The sequence below is a fragment of the Salvelinus sp. IW2-2015 genome, linkage group LG35, assembly GCF_002910315.2.
Source record: "Salvelinus sp. IW2-2015 linkage group LG35, ASM291031v2, whole genome shotgun sequence".
Lineage (NCBI taxonomy): Eukaryota > Metazoa > Chordata > Actinopteri > Salmoniformes > Salmonidae > Salvelinus > Salvelinus sp. IW2-2015.
The window spans coordinates 14593417-14616646 of record NC_036874.1 but is presented as its reverse complement, the minus strand read 5'-3'; the positions used below and the strand labels follow the sequence as shown (position 1 = coordinate 14616646).

The following is a 23230-nucleotide window of genomic DNA, read 5'->3' as shown; positions in this document are numbered from 1 at the left end:
GCACATAACCCTTTTTTCACATAGTCACGACTTACTGTGGAGAAGGAAAGCCTTGGAGTGGATCCCCCCTCTCCAGTCTAGATAGCAGCTACATCAAAATAGTAGGATTTCGAACAATGTTCGATGGACAATTTGCATGTTGGTCAATGTTATCCTCACATATTAAAATGCTATAGCCTCTAATACAGAACATTGAAGTAGCGATAGTGGAATTCAATTCTTCAGTGAATTCAGATCCATGCCCCCCCCCCCAATACCAGTTAATTCTTTGATGGCAGATATTACATTGCTTTGGTACATCATTCTTTTGGTTGGTAGACCATTGGCAACCCATCAAATGACACCACTAATCATTTTAAATTGTCCAGCTAATGTTCAGAACGGTTCAGTTCTGTCCAAACTTTTCCCTCTGTTAAACCAAACATAATCTGACCTAAATGTCACCCCATACATACAGGTGAAGGAAATGTAGGTCTATTTGGTCATGAAAACATGCCTCTGCCAAGTTATATCAACCTTAGTCTGGCTGATTTTTGTCTGCGTCTGTGCTTCAGTAGCCTGATGCTTAGCTCTGGTATTTGACAGCAAGCGGCAGAAAGCACTGGGGGAGGATGAGGGATTGAGCTGTGGTCTAGTGAGCAAGGTGTGTGTGTGTGTGTGTGTGTGTGTGTGTGTGTGTGTGTGTGTATGACCTGAGAGGCAGTCTGTGGGTCTGTGTTAACAACCTTGGCAGTGATAAGGGGGGCCCTGGGGTTGACCTAGGCGGGCGGGCATGTGTGAGGAGAGGGGCGATACGGTGTGTGTGTGGTCTATAGATTGCTGTTGGTGTTGCAGTCGCGACACAGGATCTGGTCTCCATTGGGGAAGAAGCCCGCCCCCACCAGAGAGACGGAGCACTCTGTGCAGGTGAAGCAGGGCTGGTGCCACTGGCGCTCCTCAAACGAGATGTACTTCCCTCCGCCAAAACCTAGACAAGACAGGAAGGTGTTATTTTCAACATTTAAATAGTTATTTAACAAACAGCAAGTAGCCACTGAGGTCTCCTCCCATACATAAACATGTGTAATTAATGGCCGCGTTCCAGATGATCTGCAATGCAGTAGCCACGAGTAAAAATAACCAATGTTTGAATGCCATTTCATCAATCCTTTTTGAGATTTGGTGCGTGACTGCTATGTAGAGGCAGCCTGGAACATGGCCAACAGTTACTCAGTAAATCTGCATCCTCAGAAAAAAAATACATGTCTGTAGCAGCCTTTCTCAACTGTCCCCTGCTCCTGGGTCATAATAGCTGTCTATGACCTTTGACCCTACCTGTGATAGGCTTGCTGCAGGCCTCACACTTCTTGGAGTATAGGCTGCCGAAGCACTTGAGGCAGTAGGGGTTGTCTTCGCGCGAGGTGAAGTGCTGCCCTGCCAGCTGCACCTTGCAGCCCGCACACACAAAGCACTCCTTGTGCCACGGCTCATCCCGATACGTCACGCCCCCTTTAGCCAGGGCCTGGAGGGAAGAGAGGGTCAAAGGTCATCATAGTTAGTCAAAGACCACAAGTCAAAATGATAGAATGGAATACACTCAAATGTTAAAAATACCGAATGGATACCCTCTGTTAAGGCTTTTTCCACACAACTCCTTAACCCCTTTGGTTCCCAGAATCAGGAAATAAGGAATATGCAAGGACATAATTCTGCAGAATAAAAAAAAAAGGGAATTTGGGGAAAATTTCCACACGGACCTTTTTGCAGCGGGTGCAGCGCGGGGCGAACTTATCCTCATAGCAGGACACGCAGTAGTGTTCATCCTTGTCTGGGATGAAGGACTTGGAGCCGATGGGCTGCTCACAGCTGTGGCAGATGAAACAGCCCTCGTGCCATGTGGAGCCACCATACTCCAACTTCCTCGTGCCTGGGAGTGTAGAGATAGAGAGATAGGAGAGAAAAATGAAGTGAGAAAGAAGGAGATATTTATCAACAGGACAATATTGAAGTAAAAAGCATWAAAAAAAATCAAAGAGAAGGTCCAAGTCAGAAGATGCATGGCAGTTGACAGCGATAATAGCAACAGAATGTCCCACTGTTGAAGAAATATTCTGTTGAAGGGAAAATTGAGTGAGAACAAAAAGAAAAAGCCCTGTCAAGAGTGCACAACACTTCCCCGCCTGGCTGAATATCCCTGGCTACCGACATTACTGTAGCTTAATCCAGACCTGGGTTCAAATACTTTTTGAAACAATGTCAAATACTTAAAGCTGTGCTTGATTGAATTTGCCTGTTGCAAACCCCGCCCACCTGGTACTCCAGGCAGGCTAAAGCAAATGCTTAAAGTATTTGAAAGATTTCAAATAGTATTTGAACCCAGGTCTTGTTCTATCAGATCCATCTAAGTGACCTAGTGCTTCTGAGGATTCCAGGATTCCATTCAAATGGCTTAGGYGGTTTTCTTGAGGTGATTTAAGTTTGGTTTGGAGTTCTAAGGAAAATGACACCTGAGCTTTACCAAGTGAAGCCAATAGGGCAAAACTCCACCCTAGACAAGAAACCACTGGTGACCGCACAACATCAGAATAATAGGTAACACTTTATTTGGATATTCCCAACTCCCAAGTACAGTAAATGGTTTGTAGATGTTCAGTAGATGTTCAATAACTGTCAACAACATTTCAACAAACTATCCACTAACACTAACCTTTAGCCTAACCATTATTCTAACCCTAGATGCTAAAGATACTTTGTTGATAGTATGACCATCTGTAGATCTACAGTACCAGTCAAAAGTTTGGACACACCTGCTCATTCAAGGGTTTTTATTTATTTWGACTATTTTCTACACTGTAGAATAATAGTGAAGACATCAAAACTATGAAATAACACATATGGAARCATGTAGTAACCAAAAAAGTGTTAACCGAATCAAAATATATGGAACACTTTTCCAACAGTCTTGAAGGAGTTCCCACATATGCTGAGCACTTGTTGGCTGCTTTTCCTTCACTTTGCGGTCCAACTGATCCCAAACCATCTCAATTGGGTTGAAGTCGGGTGATTGTGGAGGCCAGGTCGGAGGCCAGGTCATCTGATGCAGCACTCCATCTTGGTCAAATAGCCCTTACACAGCCTGGAGGTGTGTTGGGTCATTGTCCTGTGGAAAAACAAATGATAGTCCCACTAAGCGCAAACCAGATGGGATGGCGTATCACTGCAGAATGCTGTGGTAGTCATGCTGGTTAAGTTTGCCTTGAATTCTAATTAAATCACTGACAGTGTCACCAGCAAAGCACCATCACACCTCCTCCCCCATGGTGGGAACCACACATCTGGAGATCATCCGTACATCTACTCTGCGTCTCACAAAAGACACGGCGGTTGGAACCAAAAATCTCAAATTCGGATTTATGAGACCAAAGGACAGATTTCCACCAGTCTAATGTCCATTTCTCAAGCAGGTCTCTTTTTCTTATTGGTATCCTTTAGTAGTGTAGTGGCTTCTTTGCAGCAATTTGACCATGAAGGCCTGATTCACAGGCCTCTGAACAGTTGATGTTGAGTTGTGTCTGTTACTTGAACTCTGAAGCATTTATTTGGGCTGCAATTTCTGAGGCTGGAAACTCTGATGAACCTTTCCTCTGCAGCAGAGGTAACTCTGGGTCTTCATTTCCTGTGGCGGTCCTCAGAGCCAGTTTCATCATAGCGCTTGATGGTTTTTGTAACTGCATTTGAAGAAAGTTCTTAAAATGTTACAGATTGACTGACCTTCATGTCTTAATGTAATGATGGACTGTCATTCCTCTTTGCTTATTTGAGCACTTTTTTGGTCACTACATGATTCCATGTGTTATTTCACAGTTTTGATGTCTTCAATATTATTCTACAATGTAGAAAATAGTACAAATGAAGAAAAACCCTTGAATGAGTAGGTGTGTCCAACTTTTGACTGGTACTTTTGACTGGTATTGGACTATCCAAATCAAATTGTATGTCACATGTGTCTAATACAACAGGTGTACTTGTGAAATGCTTACTTACAAGACCTTAACCAACAATGCAGATAAGAAAAATACCTAAGAAATAAAAGTAACAAATAATTAAAGAGCAGCAGTAAAATAACAAAAGTGAGGCTATATACAGGGGGTACCGATACAGAGTCAATGTGTGAGGGCACCGGTTAATCAAGGTAATACAGTTGAAGTTGGAAGTTTACATACACTTTAGCCAAATAATTTAAACTCAGTTTTTCACAATTCCTGAAATGTAATCCTCGTAAAAATTTGGTAGCATTGCTTTAAAAAATGTTTAACTTGGGTCAAACATTTCAGGTAGCCTTCCACAAGCTTCCCACAATAAGATGGGTGAATTTTGGCCCATTCCTCCTGACAGAGTTGGTCTAAGTGAATCAGGTTTGTAGGCCTCCTTGCACGCACACACCTTCATTTCTGCCCACACATTTTCTATGGGATTGATGTCAGGGCTTTGTGATGGCCACTCCAATACCTTTACTTTGTTGTCCTTAAGCCATTTTGACACAACTTTAGTAGTATGCTTGGGGTCATTGTCCATCTGGAAGACCCGGTTTTGGAGCAGTGGCTTCTTCCTTGCTGAGCGGCCTTTCAGATTATGTCGATATAGGACTCGTTTTACTGTGGATAGAGATACTTTTGTACCCGTTTCCTCCAGCATCTTCACAAGGTCCTTTGCTGTTGTTCAGGGATTGATTTGCACTTTTCGCACCAATGTACGTTCATCTCTAGGAGACAGAATGCGTCTCCTTCCTGAGCGGTATGATGGCTGCGTGGTCCCATGGTGTTTATACTTGCGTACTATTGTTTGTACAGATGAACGTCATACCTTCATAAATGTCTTCCAAGGATGAACCAGATTTGTGGAGGTCTACAATATTTTTTCTGAGGTCTTAGCTGATTTCTTTTGATTTTCCCATGATGTAAAGCAGAGAGGCACTGAGTTTGAAGGTAGGCCTTGAAATACATCCACAGGTACACCTCCAATTGACTCAAATTATGTCCATTAGCCTATCAAAAGCTTCCAAAACCATGACATGATTTTCTGAAATTTTCCAAGTGGTTTAAAGGCACAGTCAACTTAGTGTATGTAAACTTCTGACGCACTGGAATTGTGATAGTGAATTACAAATGAAATAATCTGCCTGTAAACAATTGTTGGAAAAATTACTTGTGTCATGCACAAAGTAGATGTCTAACRGACTTGCCAAAACTATAGTTTGTTAACAAGAAATGTGTGGAATGGTTGAAATATGAGTTAATGACTCCAACCTAAGTGTATGTAAACTTCCAACTTCAACAGTATGTACATGTAGGTAGAGTTATTAAAGTGACTATGCATAAATAACAGAGTAGCAGCAGCGTAAAGGAGGGGGGGGGCAATGCAAATAGTCTGGGTAGCCATTTGATTAGCTGTTCAGGAGTCTTATGGCTTGGTTGTAGAAGCTGATTAGAAGCCTCTTGGACCTAGACWTGGAGCTCCGGTACCGCTTGCCGTGCGATAGCAGAGAGAACAGTCTATGACTAGGGTGGCTGGATTCTGACAATTTTACAAATATACATAGACTGTCGCCCCGTCGACCCTGCCGACACAGTGTATAACCCAGCCAGCTGTTTGTTATTCATGTCGCCATTCAACCACGACTCGYTGAAACATAAGATATTACAGTCGTTAATGTCCCGTTGGTAGGATGTACGTGCTTTTAGTTCAGCCACTTTATTATCCAGCGATTGTACATTGGCCAATAGTACCGATGGCAAAGGCAGATTATCTCCTTCTGCGAAACCTCCGTCTCTTTCTCCTGCGAATGACGGGGATGAGGGCCTGTTCGGGTGTCTGGAGTAAATCCCTCTCGTCCGATTCATTAAAGAAAAATTATTCGTCCAAATAAAGTGGGACCAAATAATATTATACTATACCCAACCTGGTTGGCACTAAAACATGTCATTATTTTCCAGGCTCTGGAAACGTGATAGATTTTGTCTTTGCCATCATTACTGAACGAGGGTTCTCGGATATACAACACCATCAATGCATACTGAATACAGTAATTGGAATTTTTGTCTAAACTAAAAGAGAAGTAACCACAACAATAACAACAAAAGACCACCTCCACCACACTCTTCCTGGAATCATTTGCTGTTTTACGACTTTTRGTTTTGGCTGATAGATACAGCGGTGCTGAAATAGTTTACGGGCTTATCTCGTTATCGTCAGACACTTGGCCGCTCTCCAAGGCACGGGGATTTAGCTCAGAGACAGCAAGTAAGGAAAACTGGCAATTACTCCGTCACATTCTGCCCCGGCCGCGCTGACTCGCTAACTCTTTATTCTCTCGCTCTCTTCTTTGTCTCTCTGACATTTGCTCTTTCTTTCTCTGGCTAGGTGCAAATGTTTTGTTGTCAAAGATTTTTCTCTAGATCTCAAGCTTTACGACAAAGTCTCTATGCTTTTCATGTTCAGTAGCCTATATCTTCAGACCATCTTAAACACCCAGCTGCAGAAATGATGAACAATGCCTGGGTGACGCAAGGACAACATTTCCAAGGATATGGGGGAGATCATGATTAGTCTTGTGTCGCGTAGTGTAGCCTATGTTAAATATAGGAGTGAGTGTGTTCATGTCACTGGAGGCTGGTGTCACTTTAAAAATCAGAGGACGGGCTCATTGTAATGCCTGGAAAGGAATGAATGGAAAAGTTCCATTCCATTACACCCACAATGAGAAATTTCTCCTTCCACCAGCCTCCAGTGTTACATGCATAGTGTTTCCATGCCTCCCCCCAGTACCTGGCATGACAGTCTTGTCACAGGCCACACACTTGGAGGAGAACTCGTTGCAGTAGCAGTCGTTGCACAGCAGCGCCTCCTCCTGGCTGGTGAAGGGCTCGTCCGCCAGCGAGCGGTCACAGCGGAAGCAACGGAAACAGTGCTCGTGGTAGTGGCGGTCCTCGTAGAACAGCTCCTGGAGATACAAGGGCAACAGTCGAGATCAGAATCAAAGCTATCCTCCACTACCGTTGTGCCATTGAGCAAGCCACCTAACTCCTAAACTGCACTGGTTACCGTCGCAAGATTGACAATAAAGGACTATTCTATTCTTCCATCCAAGACAATTTATAGACACAAATTCCTAGGACTTCCTGGAAAGGAGTGTACAGTAATGTAGGCCACACAATGTAATGGATGTTATTGGCTACACATGTACATTGAATACAATTGCATTGGTGACCCTGTTGGTGACCTGTTTCAAATGACCAGTGAACTACTGTGACCTCAATGATCAAGTATTGTAAATTACCTGAAAAAGAGTGCATTATACATCTAATTTAAAGTGTTTCCAGATCTGTAATGAAAAGGTCATCCTGACCCTGCAAGTACCTGGAGAACTCAAGCCAACACTGGGGTTTCTGGTTATGAACAGAGGGAATAGGGGAGAGGTGATGGAGGGGCGAGAGAGAGAATGTGTGAGTGTATGTGTGAGTGTGTGGGTGTGTGTGTGAGAGAGAGAGAATGTGTGAGTGTATGTGTGTGTGTGAGAGAGAGAGAGAGAATGTGTGTGTGAGAGAGAGAGAGTTCCAGACAGGGAAGAGCAACAGTTTGTGTGGTCGAAGACAAAACACAGGCTTTACTATCCGTTTGCTGCTTTTGAGGGTGTCGATGATAACTCATTGGCCTCCTGTGTGTGTGTGTGTGTATGCTAGCCAAGCACGCAACCTCATTGCTTATCCCACCGCATCCACTCCCTCTTCTTACTGTAGCAAATTATCAACTTCACGTGTTTGTGTTTTCCATTAAGGAAATATTAAAACTGCATTCATTGTGGGGAACAAGGAGACATTTTCCTCACACAACATTTCATGGTCTGACACGGCATGGCTGGCTAGTTGAGCTTGGTTGGAAACCATCTGTAATGGCATGTTAAATTTGCCTAAACCTTGCCCTGCCACATTCAGACCATGAAAGACAACTGCCTCATTTAGCATCCAGAATGCATAATTATCGAGATACGACCCCTAACTACCACTCATTACCATGTAACAACAGTTTGCAGTGTTGAAATGACTCAACTAGAATTGCATGCCCTAATGAACATGACCCACTAGTGGAGCCAAAATGAAAGTCTTACCCGGGCGTCATGGCCGATTAGCTCCTTGCACTCGTCGCAGGTGTTGGCGAACAGGCTGTCGTAACAGGGGATGCAGTAGGGGTTGTCCCCCTCTCCCCCGTCTGCCTGGATGTACTTGCGTCCGTACAGGGACTCCTTGCAGTTGTCGCAGTCGAACCGGTCACTCATTGTGACTTGTTCCATCCCTGCAACAGAAAAGCAGGGTCGGCATGAACATGAGCCTTTAAATGAACCCTTAGTGCTAGGGAAGGCGAGCGGCAAGGAGGCAGGGAGAGGGGGACATGCAGGGTGGAGAGAGGGACATGCAGGGTGGAGAGAGGGAGTTGGAGAAAGGGGAGACCGTACCCATCAGTGAACTTAATGTTAACGGTGTCATTTGCAAGCATTTTTCTGGCTGTTTGTCATTCATTTCACTTTCTACTGTTCACCTTTAACCGAACTGAAGTTCAACTAAACTTTAACACTCAATGGAGAGAGAGAGACAGAGAGAAAGAGGAGACAGAGAGAGACAGGGAGAGAAACATTCATGAGGTAGTTCAAAATGGCTATTAAKTTTTTTTTGCTGTGTGATGAAAGCGAGATGCACTCACACAGAGACAGACAACGGAGTTGCAGAGTTATTACTCTGGGCTTTGCTTGCACTCCTCCGTAACACTATCAACCCCTCTGAATCTACGGTCTGTGAGATTAAAGGAATGAAACGGTAGATGCATATATTTATGTTGGGAAGAAATGGAGATCTGTGTGGACCACCAATCGAGACAGCGGTAAAGACCGACTACCCTCATGTCAAACTCACAGTCGACACTTGTGAAAACACAAATCCAGGATAGGCCGGCCTGCCTGCCCACAAAACGTGGACACCCTTTCAAATGAGTGGATACAGCTATTTCAGCCACACCTGTTGCTGACAGGTGTATACAATCGAGCATACAGACATGCAATCTCCATAGACAAACATTGGCAGTGGAATGGCCTTACTGGGCCTCCCGAGTGGCGCAGCGGTCAAAGTCACTACAGACCCGGGTTCGATCCCAGGCTGTGTCACAACCATCCGTGACCGGGAGTCCCATAGGGCGGCGCACAATTGGTCCAGTGTCGTCCGGGTTATGGGAGGGTTTGGCCGGGGGGACTTTACTTGGCTCATCGCGCCCTAGCGACTCCTTGTGGCAGGCGGGGCTGACTTCGGAAGCTCGTAGCCTCACTCGGTTGCACTCACTCCCGACTTACAAACTATCTCTGGAAGCAACGTCCTTACAATAACTTTTTGTCGGGAGCTTGAAATGGGTTTCCATGACCGAGCAGCCGCACACAAGCCCAAAATCACCATGCGCAATGCCAAGCGTTCGGCTGGAGTGGTGTAAAGCTCGCCGCCATTGGCGCAGTGGAAACGCGTTCTCTGGAGTGATGAATCATGCTTCACCATCTGTCAGTCCGACGAACAAATCTGGTTTGGCGGATGCCAGGAGAACGCTACCGACTCCATGCATAGTGCCAACTGTAAAAGGTTGGTGGAGGAGGAATAATGGTCTGTGGCTATTTTTCATGGTTCGGGCTAGGCCCCTTAGTTCCAGTGAAGGGACATCTTAATGCTACAGCATACAATGACATCCTAGACGATTCTGTGCGTCCAACTTAATAGCAACAAACGATGGGGAACAACTCCATATTAATGCCCATAATTTTGGAATGAGATGTTCGACGAGCAGGTATCCACATACTATTGGTGATGTAGTGTATATTCCCTAACATATACTGTAATGTTATATTTATACTTTCAGTTTTTACAGGAACAGCAGTTTGATGGCATACTAGATCTTAGCTGAAGTACAGAATAAAGTGCACAATAATATTGTTTGCGCATTATGGCAATGGTATCTGGTTGCCAAAACACTACAGCGTCGCTGAAGGAAAACCCTGTGGTAAGTGATACAGCACTCTGGCAAAGCAAGCAGCCGGGTATCCATTTACAACCGCCCAGAAATAATAATAATGTCTGATAAAATAATGAATCAAGACTTTAGGAGGTCTAGTGCTGCCTGTGTCCACACACACTGCAATCACCATAACACATGATACTGGATCAAAGACAACATCAGACCTAAACCGTTTCAGCTCTCGGTAAGGGGCAATTCCACTGTTCAAGTAAATGTGTTTGTGGAAATTGTTAAAAGTAGTCCTTGTGCATAGAGTTGCAAGATTTGTTGTTCTTTGCAATCATTGGTTTTTGATTGACATACATTTTAAAATAACCAACAGTCTGTTGATGTGGAATTGCCCTGAGACAAAGGCTGTTAAACGAGTCGGGTGATGGAGTCGAGACAAAAATGTATTCACCTGCTCCTAATGTTCATAAATAACCCACTGATGTGTTCTCTCTGAAATGACACCCCTTTACCCATTTTGGAGAGGCACTTTCAACCCCCTCTCCTCCCCCTTCAATAAACAGAACCATAAATTAGGGAGCGTTACTGTTGGGGAGTCCTGCTGTCTCTGGTTCACATCACAAGCCAACCACATCTCTACAACTAATGAGGCAACTGATACCTATCCCCCGAGGACCTGAGAGACTCAACCATTATTCACTTCATAGTCATTAAAAACTTGGGGCTCGCATCAKTGACAACCACCTTGGATAAACCCGAACACGGTTGATTGGATGGAATTTGATCTTGCAACCSCACGGTTCAACACTTTCTTCAGCGTGCCAAAGTAAAATGTTAGCTAGCTTCATGCCAATGACTTGTCTATACATATGACACAAGTCTAAGATGTCGTCTGCACCATCAAACCAAAACATAATCTGCCGCACCAGGTATGCGCTAGCCTTGCTTTCCAAACAGGCGAACGAGACCAGGCATTTGCATACTCATACGGTACTGAAAGTATAGGTTAGCCTGTATTCTGACATCCTCCTTCATCTAAAATAAAATGGAGGATCTGTTAATTGCCCTTTCCCTGTTCATTTGTATCAGTAGCTTGCAAACAAGTCATTCAAAGTATGGCCAGAAAGCACTTAGGTTTGATGTAAGCACTAGTTCTGTGAAGGCTGGACCAATATTGCGTCGGAGATGTCTAAACAACCAAGGATACAAGCTTTCGGTACCTGGAATGGATCATCCAGGGCATTCTGGAGCCCACTTGTTTCCCCCTTGCATGGCCCATCCAGGCAGCTTTGGCCCAACATCCAAGCCACAAGTCTATTTATGGCCCCTGGGGAGACGAGGGCTTGAGCTACAATAACCCGCCTGCCAGCAATCAGTTAAGATTAGGTAGCAGCCAGTGGCTCCAAACTACGGATGGGAACTTTACACTTGTCGATATTCCACAGCCCGATACATAAATACATATTATGTTAGGACAGAACAGGTTGTTTTGACTTTACGTCTTGTAGTATTGAAACGCAAGAGTAACAATCCGTGAGGGGCGAGCGGACTGCCCTGACGGGTAAATGAACTCCGGATGCCACAGGACCCGGCTCTCACAGCGAGAGAGCATGACGTCAGTGTATGACCCTGGGGCTCCACAAGTGATTGAATCCAGAAACCAAAGCAAGACAACCCCCCCCTTTCAATCACCACCACCCCCTAAAAAGATGGTGAGGGGGCTGCTGTTTACGCAGACGGGGAGGGGGGTGGAAGGTTGTAGGGGGTGGAAGTGGTACTCAGTGAACTACAATCTAGACTATTTCTCACAGTGTATCCCGGATTCCCGGAAGGAGTCCATATTCTCTGTGCTTGGGGCGCAGTGACTAAGAAAAAACACTTTCTGCTCATAACATTCCCAAACACTAGAGTAGTGACAGAGTCCCCTGACAGAGACTTCTAGGAAAACACTACGTCCCCCACCAAGGACAACAATTATGCTTATGCTATCATATCTTACAGTAAGGTTACTTATACTCCACTAGTAATACATTCTGGTATATTACATACAATCCCTTTTGCAACTGCCTGAAAGACATTTAGCTCAATGGAAACACATCCAGATGCTGCAAATGCTATATACTGTAGGTAAAATGGAGTGGCTTCTCACAACTGCATTTTCCTCTGACTTTAACTCTTTCAAGGCCGTTGTTTGGAGTTGAAGTCTCTCATTCTCAGCCAGAACCTCCGGTGAGATAGCTAGAGAACGTCAAGGTCGGTCTAGTCTAGTCATCACAACCCCCCCGATAGACGAATTGGTGGGCTGATTGAAGACCCAACATAGAGAGGTTAATGCGTAGAGATAGAATCACATTTCATTGCTAGGGTTCTCTCTATGCATAGAGATAAAGCAATCTGCCTCTATTGTTTTATCTCTATGGGTCTATGCAAGTTGTTCACTCATTGCTGCCACCTCAGTCAGCACTATATGCCGTTTGKTCAGGCTCGGACTCAGGATGTGCGCCAGAGATGGGTTAGTTAGGGTTCCCTCACACCAACCCAAGTCCTCGGTCCGGTTTCACTGACAGCCCGCTAATCCCCTGCCCAAACTTTGCTCGCGCTTCGGTTCACTCCAAAACCAACCGGCCGTTGCACTTCGCGCTGGGAACAGTCCCTAGCACTCTTCCCCTGTCCCAACGCCCAATGAGAGTATCCGCATGTAAAACGTCTGTTTGGCTACGGTCAGAGTTGCCAGACAAAGCAGTAGACAGTGTGCTACATCAACAGATGAGAGAGAGAGACGGTCCCCGGCTGTCGAGGAGACTGTAGCGAGTTCCACAAAGTATGCTACACAAGCAAATGATGACATAACCATCTAATGTTTCACAATTATAAAAACACTGGCATACCATTGATGAGACAAGTTGTTGTGAAYGAAAATGTTATGGGGAGCATGAGCAGAGAAAGTTATTCTAAAAGGATTACAAAGTGTGGATATAAGGGTGATATTTACGAGACAACCAAATAAACCAAGTGCATTACAGGCCTACGTATAGCCGGAGTGCACACCACTAACATGTGTGAATCTTATGGGGAAAACATCTATGTCTCAGGAGCTGAAAAATGTGACTATATATCTACTCTACTTGTGCCATTTCTCGACATTTCATCTATAATCATGTGTTGAGAATTAGTCTGTCGGAGGGGATCAGAGTGTCGGTGAGTAAGCGTTGGGCTGCTGGAGCTGAGCCGGTGTAAACATGGCAAGGAGAGCCCTTGACGTACTAGTCAGCGACGTCGCCCTGTGTACTTTGCCCAACAGGTGGTCTGTGTAGAGTTCAAGCTCTTGCTTGTCTGTGTGTACTCTATGATTAAGCACAAACATATACACACACGGACAGGCACACACCCACGAGACAGTCCTCACACACATACGTCAACCACAATCGATGCTGCTGTATCTTTGAGTCTCCTTTCCAAAAGTGTGGAAAGGAGACTCAAACAAGGTCAACAAAACCTTGCTATTATTACCTACTACAACTGTTTTAACTTAGACAAGAATGTGTGCTCCCGGTTTCAAAATGACTCTTCTATTTTACTGACTGGGAATGAGACGGGTTGTTGTTGTTCCTTTTCAAGGACATATACGAAGGACATGAATGGCCTTAAATGGACATCTTAAAGTGTGAGAAAAGAAAAGGATAGACTACCAGAACATGGGGAGTGGTTGCGCGTTAGACATGAGCTAACCAACGGTCTCCTTAGGGATATTACCTCTCTAACCACTCAGCGCTCTGCAGTAGGTCAGGCAAGTCTGATGCGCACGGACTACTTCCGTACAGTCTATGGCCACTCCTCAGTTCGTCTGAGTCTATCCAATAATTCTCCTACATCACAACATCTCAAAGACATGGAGGAGTAGAGGGGTGAACAAAGATGGCTTCCTATTGCAGCCCAAAGGAATATAGTTTACACATTGAACTAACCATTGGTGTATATAAAAACATCAATGTATATACACTACATTACCAAAAGTATGTGGACACCTGCTCCTCAAACATCTCATTCTAAAATCATGAGCATTAAATATGGAGTTGGTCCCCCTTTGCTGTTATAACAGCCGCCACTCTTCTGGGAAGGCTTTCCACTAGCTGGTGAAACATTGCTGCGGGGACTTGCTTCAATTCAGCCACAAGAGCATTAGAGAGGTCGGGCAATAAGGCCTGGCTCGCAGTCYGCGTTCCAGTTCATCCCAAAGGTGTTCGATGGGGTTGAGGTCAGGGCTCTGTGCAGGCCAGTCAAGTTCTTCCACACCGATGTCGACAAACCATTTCTGTATGGACCTCATTTTTTACACAGGGTCATGCTGAAACAGGACTCTTCCCCAAACTGTTGCCACAAAGTTGGAAGCACAGAATCGTCTAGAATGTCATTGTATGCTGTAGGGTTAAGATTTCCCTTCACTGGAACTAAGGGGCCTAGCCCGAACCATGAAAAACAGCCTCAGACAATTATTCCTCCTTCACCAAACTTTAGTTGGCACTACGCATTCGGGCAGGCAGCGTTCTCCTGGTATCCAGCAAACCAAGATTTGTCCGACGGACTGCCAGATGATGAAGSGGACTGCCAGAGAACGCATTTCCACTGCTCCAGAGTACAATGGAGGCAAGCTTTACACCACTCCAGCCGACACTTGGCATTGCGCATGGTGATCTTAGGCTTGTGTGCGGCTGCTCGGCCATGCTGAATTTATCAAATCCACTCATTTGAAGGGGTGTCCGCATCATTTTGGTCATGTAGTGTATCAGTTAATATTAACCTGCTTAGTATTTTTCAAATTAAACATGACAATTGTTGCATTAGCTAAACTGGCTAGAACGGGGAATATGAGAGGGACAGAGACAAAAGGCAAAGACAGAGTGAGGAGAAATTAAGAAGAAACCAATTGGAATAGATAGAAAGAGCAAAGAAGTGGGTGACATTTAGAGGGAAATCCAATCTTGGCGTGGGATCTGAAACCTATGAAACGTCATAAATCAGAGCAGAGGAAAAGTGAAACGTTGGGTTTGGATAAACACATACCACCACATTGTGTTCCTCAATTCTACCGTCTGGATGTCTTCCAGACAGAGTAAAGTTCCTTGGCTGGCTTTGAGACGGGTAGAAAATACAGCGCTGGACACTTCACTATATCATTTAAGGCCCGGTTGAGCATATCGAGAAAAGTTCATTTGTGTCACAGCCCAATTGCAATATGGCCATTTCAGAACTTTGCCAAAATGGTGAACCTCTCCCGGTCTTATTTACTCAATGCATCATGCCGTGTCAGCTAGATAAGACTTTCCATTTGGTGACGAATGCTAAATGTCAATGGCGTGAATTACACAATATTCTAATGGTCCAGAACCTGTTTGTGCTAGACTGTCATTAGGATTACTATCCCTTTACTCATAAACTGGAATGCAAGGCAAGGTCAGAGTCCTTTGGGATTTAAACACTTGATAATTCTCAAGGACTACACTCTCCATAGAGAAAACTATGAGGCCAAGATGACTGGACATTTGCCTAGCCACTTCGGTTAACATCAGGACATCAACGGGCTGTCAGGTTCAACTGCCTTTTTAGGCTTTTGGGAACAGAATGATCTAGCTACTTACTGTAAGTCGTGCCTTCAGAAAGTATTCACGTCCCATTACTTTTTCCACGTTGTGTTACAGTCTGATTTAAAGATTCATTAAAAAACTGACATGTCTTGGGTCAATAAGTATTCAACCCCCGTTATGGCGAGGCTAAATAAGTTCAGGAGTAAAAATGTGCTTAACAAGTCAGATAATAAGATGCATGGACTCACTGTGTGCAATAACAGTGTTTAACAAGATTTTGAATGGCTACCTCATCTCTGTATCCCACACATACAMATAATTGTAAGGTCCCTCAGTCGAGCAGTGGATTTCAAAACACACATTCAACCACAAAGACCAGGGAGGTTTTCCAATGCCTCGCAAAGAAYGKCACCTATTGGTAGATGGTTAKAATAAAAAAAAGCMAACATTGAATATCACTTTGAGCATGGTAAAGTTATTACACTTTGGATGGTGTATCAATACGCCCAATCACAACAAAGGTACAGGTGACTTTCCTAACTCAGCTTTCGGAGAGGAAGGAAACAGCTCAGGGATTTCACTATGAGGCCAATGGTGACTTTAAAACAGTTACAGATTAATGGCTGTGGTAGGAAAAAAACGAGGATGGATCAACAACATTGTAGTTACTCCACAATCCTAACCTAATTGACAGTGAAAAGAAGAAAGCCTGTACATAAAAAAAAATATATATATTCCAAAGCAATCAACATTTGTATTCAGGACAAAAAGTTATTGGATTTGCCCCAAACATACAACACATTAGGGGAGTACCACTCTCCCCATTTTACTATAGTGGTGGCTGCATCATGTCATGGGTATGTTTGTAACCATTAAGGACTGGMAAGTTTCAGAATAAACGGAATGGAGCTAAGCACAGGCAAAATCCRAGAGGAAAACCTGGTTCCGTCTGCTTTCCACCAGACACTGGGATATGAATTCCCCTTGGAGATTAATTCACAATGAACTTAAACACAAGGCCAAATCTACACTGGCGTTGCTTACCAAGACAGTAAATGTTCTTGAGTGGCTGAGTTACAGTTTTGACTTAAATCTACTTGAAAATCTATGGCAAGACCTGAAAATGGTTATRTAGCCATGATCAACAACCAATTTGACAGAGCTTGAAGAATTGATATTTTTTACTTTAAATAAAAATTAAAAGGGGAAATGTTGCACAATCCAGGTGTGAAAGCTTTGAGACTTATCCAAAGGTGCATCTACAAAAGTRTTGATTCAGCGGTGTGAATACTTACGCAAATTAGATTATGTATTTCCTTTTCCAAAAATGTGCAAAAAAAAATCTAAAACAGGTTTTCACTTTGTCATTATGGTGTATTGTGTGTAAATTGGTGAGAGAAAAAAATACTATTTAATCAATTTTGAATTTAGGCTGTAACAACAAAATGCGGAATAAGTCAAGGAGTGCGAATACTTTCTGAAGCCACTGTAACTCGGCCTATGCAAGTCGGTTGACAAGAGAGACTAGAGGCACAATGAGGCAACATAGTCAAACTATGGGATACATTTCATGTACAACATCTGTTTGTACTTTTTAGTTGTGAACTGCTCTCGCTGGCATTCGCTGTATCAGATAAAGACACTACAGTAACTATGAGGAAAGGGGTGAGCCAATGAAGTCCGAGGAAGCAGAGGAAATTGCTCATGAAAACGAGATAACACCATGCTTACAAACAGTCACTATAACAACCCAATGTACAGACACAGACCACAAAGATGCTTTCTGCTTCTAACTGACGAATGACGATCCACGTGGGGATGACACAGAACCTAGCTAGYTGCTTTCCAATAGTACCCAACATCAAAAAACAAGGAGGACAAAGTCACTCTTCATGATTACAATGCCTTTATTGAGGTGGCAAGTTCAATGGAACAATATCTTAAACTGATGCGTTTCGGTAGGTCAAACCTTCGTCAAACCAACATTTCCTTAACCTCTCTGGGATAGGTGGGACATTAGCGTCCCACCTGGCCYAAATCCAGTGAAAATGCAGAGCGCCAAATTCAAATAAATTACTAAATAATTTATTCAAATAAATCACACATGCAATACACCAAATTAAAAGCTACACTTGTTATGAATCCAGCCAACGTGTCAGATTTCAAAAAGGCTTTACGGCGAAAGCAAACAATGCTATTATCTGAGGGAAGCACCCCAGCAAACAAACACAATCATATTTCAACCCTCCAGGCACGACACAAAACGCAGAAATAAAGATATAATTCACGCCTTACCTTTGACGAYCTTCTTCTGTTGGCACTCCAATATGTCTCAAACATCACAAATGGTCCTTTTGTTCYATTAATTCCATCGATATATATCCAKAATGTCAATTTATTTGGCGAGTTTGATCCAGACAAACACCGGTTCCAACTCGCGCAACATGACTACAAAATTTCTCATAAAAGTTACCTGTAAGCTTTGTCCAAAAATTTCAAAGTACTTTCCGAATACAACTTTAATTATTTTTTTACGWAWATAATCGATTAAATTTAAGACMGGATATACTGTGTTCAATACCGGAGGAAAACAATGTGTAGCGTGCTTTTCAGGTCACGCACCTCTAATAAAGAGTACACTTCCCTCTACCCTCGTTCTGAACAGTGCTACTTCTTAATTTCTCAAAGGAAAAACTCAACCAATTTCTAAAGACTGTTGACATCCAGTGGAAGCGATAGGAACTGCAAGAKGGTCCCTTAGAAATCTGGATTCCCAATGAAAACTCATTGAAAAGAGAGTGACRTCAAAAGAAAAAAATCTGAATGGTTTGTCCTCTGGGTTTTGCCTGCCAAATAAGTTCTGTTATACTCACAGACATGATTCAAACAGTTTGAGAAACTTCAGAGTGTTTTCTATCCAATAATATGCATATCTTAGCTTCTGGGCCTGAGTAGCAGGCAGTTTACTTTGGACATGCTTTTCATCCGGACGTGAAAATACTGCCCCCTATCCCAAAGAAGTTTCCTTAAGTGTGTTTGGAACAGGCCAACTCCGCCCCAGCACTCCATAGRTTCCACGGGTCGGGATGCTTGCATAGCCATTGCGCAATCTGTGGCCGCCTCTGTTTACGCTTTCAGCCTCAGAGTGGAGCCACAGATCGGACGCCGTTGGTAAACAAACGGAGGCTCCAGCAACTCTTCTACATCTTTTCTCCCCRACTTTCAGACGAGAACAACCTGGCCCACCCACCAACATCATTATTCCTCACACATTTTATGAGGCCATCGCTATTCTCTGTGATCCCTAAAATAACACCACCGAGAAGCTTTGTCTCTACTTACTATTTTTCATACTATCAAGCAGACTCAAGCCATACTGTGCTGGCTCAGATATTTTCTTCTTCTCATATCATCCTTTCCACATGGTTTCAGCAACTACGCTGGAAGRGTAAACAGGCAGACCCAGTACAGCTCAGCTTAGCTCAGTAGCAAGAAAGGGGTACACTGTTCCTATGCGGAGGGTTTGACTTCACCAAAAGAGGGCTGGGCAGAGGACCAGACACAGGAGGCCTAACCGGTCATTGTCCCTGAGCATTTAAACACAGCCTGGTGTGGTGGTGGGAGGACACCGAGGGCTCCAATGAGGGAGAGTGTCGTAAACATAAAGGAGGCCAAATGAGTACCTGTGGCAGGGCCTTTGTAACTTGTCTCTTCTCTTAGCTTTTAATGAGCGAGCAGGTGGAGAGGAGAGATGTGATTTAGAGATTTYAAGAGAGGCAGAGGAAACCCAGGAAAAGACAGGCCTATGTGGGACACAAACCTCCGCTAGAACGTTAGCAGGGTTTACTTTGCGCAGTGAGTAGACGGATATATGCTTACTGGCCACGAAGGGAAAAATGGGGCATAACATTGAACTGGAGTTTCATGGTGATTTAAAGCATCTTATGGAGAATGTCTGTAAACCACAGGAAAGGAGGTAACGCAGCCCTCATCAGTAATTGCTGTAGGCCTATTACTGACTTCTGTAAATGCCAAAAAGTACATTGTGGTTTTATCACATTCTTACTTGCCAAAAGASGACATGCTCATTGTGAGGAAAGAATGAATAGCTACTCTCAGAAGTAAAGCAGTCCGAAATGCAACTTTCATATATCCCCCTCCCCCTCCGCGAACTGTCTATCCAAGCTTACCATAACGCTCCCCCAACACCAAACAATAATATAAAAATTATTCTAAATCCTACGGTACTTTTTCAACCAACCATGAAGGACAGCTTTAGATTCTGGAAAATGTATCTGGATGTATTTTTATATCACMGTGTGGATGGTCAAAAGACTACATTTTTGGACCACATTTGTCTTCCTTTGAAGAGAAAGAAACGCTGCCATACYTTACAATTTCACATCTGGTTTGGATTCAGGGAAGTATGCAGTCAACTCCAGCACGCCAAAGGAGGTTTTGGACAGTCACTGCCTGGAGAATGCAGGAAGGTCTTTCTTTACTTTCTCTGCAGCACTGGTATTTGCCGGTAAATGTTAAGAGGGCAGAGGAAAAGACGGAGAGAGCGAGAGGTACAGTAAGTGACAAAGACAGGTAGCAAGCGAGGAAATATATCGGCCTAGATCTGAGTGGGAAAAACGAGTTGATGGAAAGATAATGACAAGACTGTCAGCATTGCAAGGGGAATACAGGAAGTGAAAGAATGCAGAGACTAAAGAGCTGAGAGAAAAGGCTATATAGAGATACTTTTCAACAAAAGGATAAAAAGCTAGTCATGCTAATAAAAGAAAGCGTATGAAGTTATAAACAAGAGAAAAGACTTAAACGCTAAGGCGATAGAGAGAGAAATGTCGGAAAAAAGGAGCAAGCATGTAGTTCTCGGTTAGGGCCCTAGTGGACATTGGTAGGGAGTGTGTTATATGGAGTGGGGTGAAACTGTTCAGAAGCCACTTTATGACTGTATGAGAAGGTGGAGTATATTATTTCTCCTTGAACAAACAAACAAAAATGGCCCTGATTCCCAGGAGTGTCCTTGCTCCCCCGTTTCCGACTGACCAGCAGCAACGTGCAGATGTATTACCAAACATGGCCATCCCATCATTCTCGTCAGTGTCCTGTCCTACCCCTGGCTGGGCTGCCTGTCATCATCTGCACTCCAATCCAGGGGATAGGCCAGGACCTCTCATCTCTTTGAAAGGAGAACCATACAGACACTGGCAGAGTGAGGGGAGGGGTTGGCTCAATATCATCCTCTGAGGCGTCATTGGAGCAAGGTGGAAATGCAGACGTGAAGATACCATGTGAAGTCGATTGTTTGAATATCTGTCGAAGGCTGTAGTTATTTTTTGTGTGTGGCAAATTTCATTAATGCTTGCAACAGAACAAAAACACACCGCCCTAGCTTGATCCTTGAAAAAGTATTGTATTTCTCCCACCTAAAGGAGAATTGCGCTACTAGAGCATTAGGACCAGAATATTTAGTTACAGTAGGTCAGTACACTCTGGCTCCCTTATAGAGCGATTCAGCAGCAGGTCAGCCTAGCTGGTCTCTGGAGAGGATGGTGTTTGCACATATCTTCAGAAGGGGAAACGGAGGGAGTCCTCCTATGCAATATCTTCACTGGCGTGGTGACAATTTCATCTCTGCCGGTGTTTTACATCTCGACCTCCCTCCCCGCTCCCCTCGTTTGTACCTACAGCCAGACACAACAACCTCCCCAGTCACAAGGTTGTTATGTCTGGAGCCAGAAACAAAACACAAAATCTGTCAGATATTTTTGAACTGTGGCACCTTATTAACACTTGGATATTGGTACGGAAATTGTGYTTTTCTAKTTTGGAGGTGAGTGATCCAGTCATAGAAATGGATTCAGTCACACATGTTCTGCTGTGGTACAGGCGTCTTCCAACAGGTAAAACGCTGGTAGCTCGCAGCCCACCTATCATTAGCTCGCCAAACAATTCTGAAAGTGCATGTGTTCCAGAGCAAACTGTCCTAAACAAAATCTCACAAGTATCAGACACCTCAAGCTCTAACCAATCAAATCCACATTGACATCATCCCACTCCTAGTTAGCCAGAATTGGCTTAAAAAGCCAAACGTAACACAATATCTGCAAATTAAGTTCCATCAATATTGACCCTGTATGTCTGTGCTGTGCACGTTTTGTCTCTTATTCACTTCCTGTAACCAGTTTGTGATAATGAGAACTGTCTTCTGGGTAGAAAAATACTTACCCCAAAACCTTCTCAATTAAATGTTAACTGCAAAGTAGGCTTACCTGGCAGAATAATATAATGATTATTTATATTAAATCGGGTGGGACTTTGATTTAAAAACTCTGTCATGATATATGCAGTGGTGTAAAGTACTTAAGTAAAAATACAGTACTACTTAAGTTCATTTTTGGGGTAACTGCACTTTACCATTTACATTTGCCTACTTTTACTTCACTACATGCCTAAAGAAAATGTACTTTTTATTCCATACATTTTCCTTGACACGCAAAAGTACMTGTTACATTTTGAATGCTTAAKAGGACAGGAAACTGGTCCAATTCACACACTTATCAAGAGAACATCCCTGGTCATCTCAACTGCCTTTGATCTGGCAGACTCACTGAACCCAAATGCTTCGTTTGTAAATTGTCTGAGTATTGAAGTGTGCCCCTGGCTATCTGTAAAAAAATTAAAAAAAATTCAACCCGACAATTGTGACGTCTGGTTTGCTTAAAATAAAGTATTTGAAATTATTTATAGTTTTGATACTGAAGTATATTGAAAACCAAATACTTTTAGACTTCTACTCAAGTAGTATTTTACTGGGTGACTTTCACTTTTACTTGAGTCATTTAAGGCATCTTTACTTTTTTTCAAGTATGACAAATTGGGTACGTTTCCCACCACTGGATATATGCAGCAGTAAAAACATCCCTAGACCAGCACATTCCTCTTTCACAAAATGCACAATTGAAAGGGGTCTTACACAAAAAAAAACTTTAAAAAAAAATGCAATTTAAGCATTGACATGGACATAGAACATCCAATGTCATTGTTTTCTCTATGAAAACTTATAATTGAGTGAATAACTGAGAAAAATTCCAAACCAGGAAAAAATTTAAATGGAGAAAAACAGAATGTGAAATGACAAAATACTGCCTATTTGAAAGCTAGAAAATAATTAATGAGCTGCTTGCAAKATGCGTCATAATTTAAAAGTAGCTAGAAAATGTTGGAGACCCCTGCTGTAGTAGGACTGGTCTCGAGGCTGAGATAGGACACCGGGAACTTGATATACAGAACAAAAGCATTTCTCAGAGCCCGGTCCATCATGCAGAGACAGTGGTGAAAGATCCATGATGCCTCTTATCCTTCCTTTCCAGAGCAGTGGATTTCCTTTCGTCTGTAACGGACAATGCAAATTCCATCCTTCCTGGTTTCTAGGGATCTGACCTGAATGACACTTCACATTCTGTATTTGCTTACCAAAATGGTAATCTGTGTAGTTCCCTTAACCTTTGACACAAAATTGGCTAGTCAAATGCTACACAGACCATTTAGCATGACAGAGTAAGCACAATGGTCATGAATACATCAGCAAGTTGATTTGACATCATCCC

The 23230-nt window shown here is 43.4% G+C and overlaps 1 protein-coding gene across 1 annotated transcript in view; it reads right to left on the bottom strand.

Moving 5' to 3' along the window:
* Positions 1-718: 718 nt before the first annotated feature.
* Positions 719-23230, bottom strand: part of LOC111959028 (four and a half LIM domains protein 3) — a 46308-nt gene continuing 23796 nt past the window's right edge. Inside the window, exons 2-6 of the mRNA XM_023980436.3 lie at positions 8144-8328; positions 6805-6979; positions 1737-1906; positions 1315-1501; positions 719-967 (exon numbers count right to left, since the gene is read on the bottom strand). Of these exons, the coding sequence (XP_023836204.1) occupies positions 810-967; positions 1315-1501; positions 1737-1906; positions 6805-6979; positions 8144-8328 (875 nt within the window). The 3' untranslated portion in view covers positions 719-809. The remainder of the gene's footprint in view (positions 968-1314; positions 1502-1736; positions 1907-6804; positions 6980-8143; positions 8329-23230) is intronic.